This window comes from Leptodactylus fuscus, chromosome 2 (genome assembly GCF_031893055.1).
Source record: "Leptodactylus fuscus isolate aLepFus1 chromosome 2, aLepFus1.hap2, whole genome shotgun sequence".
Lineage (NCBI taxonomy): Eukaryota > Metazoa > Chordata > Amphibia > Anura > Leptodactylidae > Leptodactylus > Leptodactylus fuscus.
In genome coordinates this window covers 231,800,324-231,812,278 of record NC_134266.1, presented here as the reverse complement: position 1 = coordinate 231,812,278, position 11,955 = coordinate 231,800,324, and the positions used below count along the sequence as shown (strand labels likewise).

Sequence of the window (11,955 nt, the reverse complement as noted above, 5' to 3'; positions counted from 1 at the left end):
CTGTCACTGAAACACTTCATTACAAATGACTCTGCTATGCTGATTCACCCCAACACATATATAGCCCTTACTCAGAGTAGGTATAGAAAGCTCTGCACATAGCAATGGAATTGGACATAATCATTATATTCACCCTGACCCAATGGGGAGCGATCCTACTAAGAAATGCTCTCAAATCCTGAGAAATCTGGAAATAATTGCTGGGTGTTGGTGCTTTATATTTTATGCACACATCGAGCAATGTCAGCCAGGAGACCAGAAGCCATTATTTGTCATGTAAACTGTACTGAAATACAAGTCAGATTGTATCGGGATCACTGTACAGAACCAGAAGAGCTATCTATCGATCGATCTACCCATCTAATATATATGTACATCATAGAAAGATAAATATGAAGACATATAAAATATAGATCGATCGATAGATAGATAGATATAAAAAATAGACAGATGTTAGATAGATAGATAGATAGATAGATAGATAGATAGATAGTACAAAGTTGTGATAAAAGTTGTGATAAATAGTGCCATGATGATAATGTAGATAAAAGGGACTGTTGGCTTCCTGAGCTAGAAACCTATATGAGCTATAAATATATGTATGAAATATTAAAAAGGTCGATAGAAAGATAGATAAGATACAGATAGATAGATAGATAGATAGATAGATAGATAGATAGATAGATATTTTTAGCCTGTGTTTCCTTTGTTTGGGCATTTAGAATAATAGATAACTAGGTAGATAGTACAAAGGTATAATAAATTATCTATATTATCTATCTACCTACCTATCTATTTATCCTGCCTGTATGATCTATCTATCTATCTATCTATCTATCTATCTATCTATCTATCTATCTATCTATCTCTCTCTCTCTCTCTCTCTCTCTCTCTCTCTCTCTCTATCTATCTATCTATCTATCTATCTATCTATCTTACTATCTATCTAATCATATAAAATAGAAAGGTATTAGAAGGGTCGATAGATAGATAGATAGATAGATAGATAGATAGATAGATAGATAGATAGATAGAAAACACAATACACTGCGAATACGTCACCATATCGGTGAATATAGGAATGGCCATTAGATATGTATCTATAATTTCTATAGGTTATTTGTAAAAAAAAAAAAATAATAATAATAATCGGATTTTTTTCTTTCCTATTACATCTTGGCCGTGACATTTCCAAGATAATATGCAATACGCAAACTACTACAGAGAATCAAGTCAGATGATATTTATTTCAAGAAATTAATTTTCTTCCATTACAGATAATATTCAGACACCACAATACTATACATTATACACGACAAAATAATAAAAATGAGATCTATACAGCATACCTTGTGCACATCCTGTTTTCCTGGACACATGTAGCAGTGCTTAAGACTGGTATTGAGTATATTCCATACCAAAAGAAAAAAAAAAAGAAGAAAAAAAAACAACAATGTGAACTTTTAGGTACAGCAATAGCAGAGGATAGCGTCCAATCAATATGACTGAAACAAAATCTTACTTCCCAAAATAATGCAAATCTGGATGTGCTATCTACCACTGCTGGAATCCTCATAATACTGAAGGCTTCAAACATGGAGCCTGTTCTAGAACTTTCTCTACTGCTGCCTTGTGCGGCCTCAGAACGAGACCCGGCCTAGAGTAGCCACGTTCTATGATAGAACGTTCTAAAGGTTCTAGAGCAGTTAACCCCTTAAGCACCAGAGGCTTGCTGCAATTCGATGCACCATAAACCTAGGCGGGTGGGTATTCGTTGTAATTTTTTTTTTACAAGATATTCAAGCATACTCAACAGAACGTGTTACAGATGCATCTTATTTACATGGTATATTATTAATATTATTATCAGACATTGAATTAAGACTCCAGATAATGGAAGAAATCGACAGATGTCTTGTGTCATCATCAAGGCTCTCCATGACAGTGACAGAACCACGTCCCGGGCTAAGTGTTTGACATTTAAATATATCTATATTTCTTTCTTTCTGTATATATTTCTATATGCATGGAGCCTACAAAGCATCAGACTCCTGGCTATTCACAGTTGGGGATGCAAGGAGAAGCTTGAAGTTTAGGGTGCTGTGACCAGTGGTCGTTTCTGTGACTTGCATTCCATGTCTATATTAAATAATCCATAGTTCATTTAGAGAAATGTCTTATACATGGGAATGAGATAAATATTTGTTCAGGGGGAGGTGGTGGAGGAGGGTTGGGGGCTCTTGTCAGGTATTATGGAGATGAGAGGTTTTGCATTTGGTGATGACTTTTTTTTCTTTGACTCTCCGATTTTGGAACCATATGGTAACCTGGCGCTCAGACAGGTTGGTGGCAGTGGAAATCCTCCTTCTCTTCTCTTTGGTAATGAATTTGCTGGCTGCATATTCCTTCTCCAGCTCCTTCAGCTGGATTTTGGTGTAGGGGACCCTCTTTTTCCTGCCCCTGCGGTAGCTGCTGACTTCTGGCTGTAGAGGAACCACATCTGCAGGAGACAAACAAGAGATTTTTTACCCTACAGCCTGCAGTCTTTATTCCAGCCATGTTAAATTCCGCCTATACACATGGATCTTGCCTAGGCAGATAGTAGCCCTCCAATAAATCCCCCCTGACATCTTTAGATGAGCACATTAGTTCTACAATTCTACAAAAGACGCCTGCAAGATTTATCATCAAGATCAAGTTCATTTCAACTTCAAGGCTCATAGACATGAAGGACATGGATGCAAATATGTGGGCACATGGGCAACAATGGGTAGGAACAGATGACTGGTGCCTCTGTATTACCCAGGCACCTGGGCATTTATGGGGACACTTTCATGTGCATAGACCCTAGATTATTTTAATTCTGGGGGATTTAGCGTTGCAAACACAATGGCAAACACTGACTACTCTGCAATGTATTTTACCAAACCATAATGGCACAGTAAGGCGATCATATCATATAGACAGCAGGCAAATATTCACCCATATAACCAATACTCAATATAAATCTTGCAACTCATTTATTGTTCAAATCGAAATTTTTGCAGCCCATAAAGTTTAGTCCAATCTTCATAGACAATACATACTGTACCGCACTTATATCTATCTAATTAATGCACAAATGATCTATATTTCTATAATGGTTGTCCTCACAAACACCAGACAAAAATATCTACTTTAATCTGCCTATCTATCTATTAATCTAGTGCTATGTCCAGCTATTTACTTACGTTCACATATTAATATATGGTATAAATAAGTCTACTATATATCACCGGAGACAATGAGATAATGATTTATTATACTCATATAATACGCAATAGATATAGAAATAAAATAAAAATACTTTAATAGATGTATAAACACCTATGGAATATGCCAACATATCCACACACTGCATTGTATCGATATTATTTTCACATACCAGCTTCGTATATGCTCCCATTATATGTAATAATACAACAGATAACAGCTTCCTTTGGTGTAAGATCTCAATAAAAAGACACATCTTTCTATAGATCTCTCAAATCATTCCTACATATTTATATGTAGTAAATGGCATATATTTAGAATATGTACATAGACATGAAAACATACTGAAGTATATAAATACATAGATGCACATAATATACACAGAGTGACATGAAAGCTTTGTCCAAACATATTACTTATTTATTATGTTACCAGAATACAAGAGGATTGTAAGCTTTGTAATCATAGATAGTCAAAAATAAAATGGTACTTTATATAATATCGACATGTACATAACAAAGTATGTCAGATTATGTACTGATGGTTTAATGATATAGATAAATAAATAAATAAATAATGGAAAACCAGACAGATGTGACCAGACAGATAGCACACATATACTTCTATCTATTGAACAAATAAAGCTATATGTGCATAGAATGATATATCATTAGAGATATTACTAGATATAATTGTGGGGTTAGATTCTATGGATGGATAGATAAATGAATAGATAGATAGATAGATAGATAGATAGATAGATAGAGACTGACATGCAAGAACCAGTTATAAAGGACGTTTTATGGTGCCTATAGAAAGCTAGCTAGATGAATGAATGAATGGATGGATAGACAGACAGATTAGACATCTGGACAGCTGTATAGTAGATAATGTAGATAGATAGATAGATAGATAGATAGATAGATAGATAGATAGATAGATAGATAGATAGATAGATGAACCAATTATTGTTTACATTGTATAATGACTTTTAAACGTTTATAAATGTAGATAGATATATAATGAATGACTAGGTGAACAGACCTTCAATATACGTACACATAAATAGAAACAAATATTTATATTTCTCCATAAATACAGTTATTAATCATTTAGAAGTATATACACACATCTATCTATCTATCTATCTATCTATCTATCTATCTATCTATCTATCTATCTATCTATCTATCATCTATTTATCTAAATGCTTTTTACAAAAGGGGAAATAGAAAAAAAGCTAAATAAATAGATGGTAGCTGGATAGCAGATAGATAGATAGATAGATAGATAGATAGATAGATAGACAGACAATGAAACAGATAAAGTCATGATTGCCTTTCACCAGTAGGTGCAGTACTCAGGTGTGTAATTGTACATGTCACGGTTGGTCTATCACTAGTATATACACTTCCTGGTTACTAGAGCATGCTTTATAGTTTAATAATATAAAAGTCTTCCATAGAATTTCTATTATTTCCAAGAGGCAAGCTGCCAGTAAACAGCTCAGGACAGGGCACACAGTATACAAACATGGCATATAGGGCATAGACCTGAGGATCAGCAGCTGTGATCTCCAGGTTTCTATACTGAGGTGTACGTAATGTAGTCCCAACAAATCCATTACACAGGCTATGAGTATGACTGCTGCCTGCTGCTAAATGTCTCCCCAACGGGAGGAAAAGCCCATGAATCCCTGTGTATAACGAGCCTGGATGTGCCAGATGACACCTACATATTTAATGGCAGATTCCTACACCCAGGAAGAAGACGCTATGTTCATACATGTTACTAGAGATCAACAAGCTATAGGAAGGGATCAGTAAATGGAAGCAGACTGTCAGCAGAAGAAATGCTCCTGCTAGTAGACAAAGAGCCTATTAATACCTAAAATATGCTGTTATGCCTGCTTGTAGGTGCAACTATATAGCATGTCTATATATGTCTACAGTGTACATATATATATATATATATATATATATATATATATATATATATATACTGTAGACATATATAGACATGCTATATAGTTGCACCTACAAGCAGGCATAACAGCATATTTTAGGTATTAATATACATAGTTATTAATATTTGGTGGCTGGTTACCTGGAAAAGGTGCTTTCCATAGATGGCTGGACTGAGACTGGTCCTTGGAGCAATAGACTTGCCCATCCCAGCCGTTGGGTAGTGCCCAGTGCTGATAGCCCTCCATAGAGATGAGGGTATCATGCCTAGGCTCCGGGTGGCTACTGATCCCCGGGACTACTGACATGTCCAAGTAGCCAGGGACTGCCTGGTAAGAGCTGGCAAAACTAGGGTAAAATGCAAATTCTTTGGCCCTGGAAGAGAAGTCCTCGCTGGGTAAGGAGTTGCTGGGCTCGGGGTATTTGTCGGATGGGTGGTAAGAGCAGGGTTTCTGGTGTAAATTGACGTTGTGAGACTGAGACAACCTGCAGCCGTAGTAGCTGCTCCCAAACGGGTAGGCATAACCCAAGGAGGCGTTGGAAGAAGATGTTGGTCCTGGGCACTGCCTGGTGCCAGCCTCTGCAGAGGTAATATCCGTGTACACAGGTCCTTGGTGGCTTCCTATGCTGCTGGAATGGCGCCCCAATGCTGGATGAGATATAAAATCCCTGCAGTGAGTGCTTGGACAGTTCCCACTCAGTCCCTCCATGTCTGGGCTTTTCTTGAGAGTCTTTTCATTCGGGCTTGTTTCATACACGTACATGAAGGTATCCGCCCAGTGTGGATGCAGGATCAGGGAAGAAGTCGTCATAGCATGGTCTGCCCGTGGCTTTTAAAAAGTCAGCTTCCCAAAAGAGAGTCACCTAATTCCCTACAACATTATTGTGTATGGACGCGCATGCGCGCCGCGGGCGGGGGAAGGCAGGTCTACGGCTTCATTAAGAAATCTACTAGGACCACGTGATCCCGGACTCATAGACTACAATGAGGACACGTGACTCCTCCCAGCTCAGGCTGCTGCCAGCGCCGCACGCTACAATGTATAGTCTGGAGGCTCTCGGGGAACTATCCTTAAAGGAGAAGGAAGAAAAAGGCAGAAAAATTCTACTGTAATGAAGAATTATTCTAATAATAAGATTTATAATAATATAATATCATGTGTGTAGCTGCAAACAGATGCAGCATTGCCCAGCTCATCACTGGGTTCATTGCCCCACTCGCACTCCTATATCTAAATACAGATTCCATTATTTGTGCTGAGTACATTATATATATATATATATATATATATATATATATATATATATATATATATATATATATGTTTGTCTGTAAAAATTTTCTCTGACACTTACGTAATGTCTATCTATCTATCTATCTATCTATCTATCTATCTATCTATCTATCTTATCTATCTTCCTATCTAAGTAGCTAGCAATCTGGCTGTCTATCTACCCATCTACCTACTTAGCTATATTACTGTCTATGTAGCTATCTATCTATGTACAGATAGATAGATAGATAGATAGATAGATAGATATATAGATAGATGGATAGATAGAGCAAATGTAGGCAGCAAAACAAAGAAATATAGTCACAAAAGTGAGGGGTATTTATTGCTTCATGATAGATACAGTAGATAGAAAGATAGATGGATGAGTAGATAGAAAGGCAGAAAACTAGATAGATAGATAGATAGATAGATAGATAGATAGATAGATAGATAGATAGATAGATAGTTGATTAGATAGATAGATAGATAGATAGATAGTTGAATAGATAGATAGATAGATAGATATCTCGATCGATAGATGAATAGATAGATAGATAGATAGATAGATAGATAGATAGATAGATAGATAGATAGATAGATTTCCCTATATCATAGGCAGAAAATTTCACAGTATCATAGATGGATAATGTCCCAATATCATATCCACTGCTTGTGGTTTGGACACAAGGTGCTTGTGTTGATGGATAATACCCTCATGTTGTGATTTGCTTCTATGAAGTCAGTTTATAAATACATAAGGCTCAGATAAAATTTCCCCGAGTGGCTGAGATAGGAATAGTCCAGCAGATTACTATGGCGAATTGACATCCAGTACAGGTGTATGCAGTTCCTTTGGTCACATAGTATAGTCCAGGCTTGTCCTAGCAGTCGGAGGATGCCAGGAGTAGCTGAGGTGTAGTGTACAAGGATGGACCACACTGAATGAGATGAATAAACATAGAAGTCCACATCCTTGTCTTGTGGAATGTGTTAGGACTGAATCTTGCAGCCATGAAACAATTTATGACAATTGTCATGTAAAATGTCCCTCATACCCCTCCCCACACAAGGTCTTTCCTTTAGTGCCTGGCACAGGGAAATAGCAGAGTTCTTTTTCTGATTGTGACGGTAAATCACATTATTCAGGGACGATAGTAAACTTCTTCATTGTCCATTGACCTACAAACAAGGTCCTGGGGGCTGCTGACATCTATTTGAAATGCTGAGAAGAGCCAGAAAGCCCTGGCGGCTGCCATTGTCCTGGGCATTCCAGATTTTTTACTGTTTGGCCTCAAAAATGTGTGGAAGGCCAAGGTCAAGGTGGAGATGCCAGACAAACTGGCTCTTAATTAGTGTCTAGACAAACAGGAACGGGGGTTTTAGCATCAAGGTTTTCAAGAGCCACTTTAAGATGCATCACCTCTTCTTCTGGATTAAGGTGCTTTACCACTATAGTAGCTTAATCCCCTAGTAGAGGAGGGATCTAGCAGACTCAATTTCCAGGGGGCCTTTCCTTTGTATCATGGGTTAAAAGGGACACATATGAAAATATTGTGCTCACCCAAGAAGCTTTTTGTTCCAAACAGATGTCTCATGGCAGCACCCATCCCCCAAGCCTTCAGTCTTCAAGATCTCCAGTGTATATAGAATTGTTACAACACAACACAACTACAAACATCCATGTAAGAAATACACAGTAAGCAACAAAACTGATTAATTAATAATGACTGACCTAATTAATACTGGACACGTGATATTATTCTGTTTCCTGGAACTCTATGGTATCCAACCCAACACCTCTAATTTTATTTTTTTCTAATATTCATGTCCAAACCAAGAAATATCAACAGAATCGTAGAAGACAAACATTAGATGTATCAGTATTGTCGAAAGTCCTTCGAACCCAAGTAATACCATGAAATAGTAGTGTATAGTGTACTGAACAAAGAATATATAATACAGTTTATTTTCCAGGGTGTCACAGCTGATTTTATAATAATAATAATACAAAATATAATTATATATTACGTGTTCCAGTAGTTCAGATCATTTATTGTGTTTAAGGTCTATCTATCTATCTATCTATCTATCTATCTATCTATCTATCCATCCATTATCTATCTATCTATCTATCTATCTATTTATAATCTATGTATTTGTTTGCCTAACTATTGATTTCTAATCTCTATCTACATATCTATAAACTATCAATTTTTCTATCTATAAAAAAAATAAAATGATATATATATATATATATATATATTACTATTTGCCTATCTATAACCTATTTATCCATATCTATCAATCTATCTATTCTAGTATACATACAGACACACTATATAAACACACATATCCATATATATATATATAGATAGTGTTTACACACATATTTATCTTAAAAGTACTCATTAATAGCCAAGTAACTGCAGCTGCATATATATATATATATATATATATATATATATATATGGCTTAATGTATATATATATATATATATATATATATATATATATATATATATACACACACCTTCTTATTGTTACCATTATTGTAAAAGTTCTGTATGTAATAACTAATGTTACGTATATCAATATATGGATAAATTCATATTTTTATTGATATTTGATATCATAGTATACCTCTATACTATCTCTGCATTTACTTGAGGTGTTCATTTTAGGAAAACAGTGATTATTTTTGCTGCAGTGAAATAAAGACAGTACAATAACCAAGCCCAGAAGATATATAATAAAATAAATGCTTGTGTATGAGTTGCGGTATATTCTATAGGCATTGTATACAGTTTAATGTATGGTCTAGTCCGGATCATATTCATAAAGGGTGTTTAGTGATAGCCCAGACACTGTTCAGATATGCAGCGAGTACAATCTGGAGGTTCAGGTCGCGTTTTCTGTGTTGAAATCAGATTGCTTTGAAAATCGCAATGGGGCTTCTTCCTTATCCTGGATGTTGGCCAAATGATGGCTTTTGGAGGCGTTGTCTGAATATGAGCCAGTCAGCTAGTATGGAGGGAATACCAACATCTCCATTATGGAGCATATCAGATGGGATCTGGTGAATAACCCTTATAATAGTGTAATATGCTGCACGGAATAATGTGTAGAGAAAATAAGTAAATCATCTTTTTTATACTTAGACTAAAGAGGAGAGTCAGACATTAGATAGATAGATAGAGACAGAAAGATAGAGAGATATATAATAGATAGATAGATAGATAGATAGATAGATAGATAGAATCGTGGTAAATATAGAGAAACAAAGCGAGATAAATTTAGAAATGAAGGATATAGTCTATATAGATAGATATAGATGGATGCATGGATATTTGGATGTTATAATTTGTCTATTTACCATATATATATATATATATATATATATATATATATATATATATATGTACCTTGGCTCCTCTATACAGGGTGTACAGCTCCTATTCATCTGCCTATGTATCAGACTATTATATGAAGATTAACCATTACAAGTAAAGACTGAAGCGCTGCAGGATTAGGGTAAAGCCATCGCTGCTCTATAATTTCCTTTATTGCACTAGATATTCGCATGACACAGTTTTTTGCTTCTCGTATCCACCCATAATATCCTCACAAAGCAGGAACTGTAGCTGGTATCTACTGAGAAGTTTATATAATCTGCTGATTTAGATGGATGGATGGATGGATGGATGGATGGATGGATGGATGGATAGATAGATAGATAGATAGATAGATAGATAGATAGATAGATAGATAGATAGATAGATAGAATATCTATGAAACACTATAGACTAGGTAACTTCACTAGTATCATAGCACTTTTGGCATTAAAATTAAGTTCTGTTGTAAATTCTCTTAGTTGCTACTGTATAAATATTGAACCTTCTACAACTATTATATCCAGTGCCCCTGGTACTAGCACTAGCACCTTCACCACATTGTTATGTACCCAATACACTGGCACTTCTGCTATTGACCAATGTCTAATATTCTATAATAAACCTACAATACATCATTCTTTCTGTGTATCAGTGTGTATACATATTATATGTACTATGTATAATGATTATAGTGTCTATAAGTAGACATTACCATGACCCAGTTAACACACACATACTTATTTATTCCTAATTTTATTCTCTGCTGTCCTCTATGTCCTCATGTACTATTATACTAGTATACAGCACTATCATCCTTATATATTATTACACAGGGCTGCACATCTGATTGAATCTCTGACTATTCAGTTTATGTGCACTATGTACAGTAGAATATTTAAAGAGACACTCACATCCCGAGGACTAGATTTCCACAACTCTCCCATTATACTTGTCATTTATTGTACTATTTGCTTGCATTTAGGTTTATTACCTTCTCTTTTAATTTGCTGCATTTATTTTTCTTAGATGGTTTTGTGTAGAATATTCAAAGTGAATCCACAACCACAAGACTTGTTACTATTTACATCATTTTCGTACAACTTATTTATTTTACTATTTTAACTTTCCTACAAATACATGAAAAATTGGCATAGAAGAGTAATATTTTACTATACAGATTACTTTCTCTTTTTATCATTTTTTTTCCACTCTCTTTTTTGTTTGCATGTTTTCTCCACCATCCAGGATATTAACTATAATTACCTTCAATATAAGTTTATGGTTTATGGAATAGAACGATAGATAAATAAATGGATAGATGGATAGATAGATAGATAGATAGATAGATAGATAGATAGATAGATAGATAGAATGATAGCTAGATAGACATACATATGAAATGTAATTTTTTTTTTTTTTAAATTTCTGTAAAAACGTTCTGCTTTCATGAAATCCTCCAATATCAGTAAATTACAATGGTGTCTCTCTCAGTGATTTGAAAAAATGAAAAGTTTGGCAGACAAAAATGAAATACTAGAACAAAGACAATCTAAAGTAATACCGAATATAATGGTAGATAGGCAGATATATAAAAGAGATAAAATCTATCTTTTTACATATATACTATACATAAAAATAGAGAGGTAGATAGCTGGATATCTATCTAGCTAGATATAGAGATGATAGATGATCTATCTATCTATCTATCTATCTATCTATCTATCTATCTATCTATCTATCTATCTATCTACACATTTACCTACCTAGCTAATTCAATGTCTATGTAGCTATCTGTGTACAAATATATAGCTTTATAGAGAGATAGTTAGATGGATAGATAGATAGATAGATAGATAGATGGATGGATGGATGGATGGATGGATGGATGGATGGATGGATGGATGGATGGATAGATAGATAGATAGATAGATAGATAGATAGATAGATAGATAGATAGATAGATAGATAGATAGATATAGATAGTGGATGAATAGATAGATAGATAGATAGATAGATAGATAGATAGATAGATAGATAGATAAATAGATTGTATTTTCGTGCCCAGACGTCTGAA

At 35.0% G+C, this 11,955-nt stretch overlaps 1 protein-coding gene across 1 annotated transcript; it reads right to left on the bottom strand.

Moving 5' to 3' along the window:
* Positions 1 to 2,243: 2,243 nt before the first annotated feature.
* Positions 2,244 to 6,028, bottom strand: HOXC13 (homeobox C13). Its single transcript, XM_075262904.1, has 2 exons — positions 5,359 to 6,028; positions 2,244 to 2,500 (listed from the first exon to the last, which is right to left on the bottom strand). The coding sequence occupies exons 1-2, from the start codon at positions 6,026 to 6,028 to the stop codon at positions 2,244 to 2,246; spliced, it is 927 nt and encodes a 308-aa protein (XP_075119005.1).
* Between the last annotated feature and the right edge of the window lie 5,927 nt (positions 6,029 to 11,955).

Bases quoted from the DNA above. Each gene is read 5' to 3' on its own strand.
- HOXC13 (XM_075262904.1), bottom strand. From the start codon at position 6,028: ATGACGACTTCTTCCCTGATCCTGCATCCACACTGGGCGGATACCTTC. The intron at 2,501-5,358 runs GTAACCAGCCAC...TGTCTCCTGCAG, and splicing joins ATGGAAAGCACCTTTTCCAG to ATGTGGTTCCTCTACAGCCA.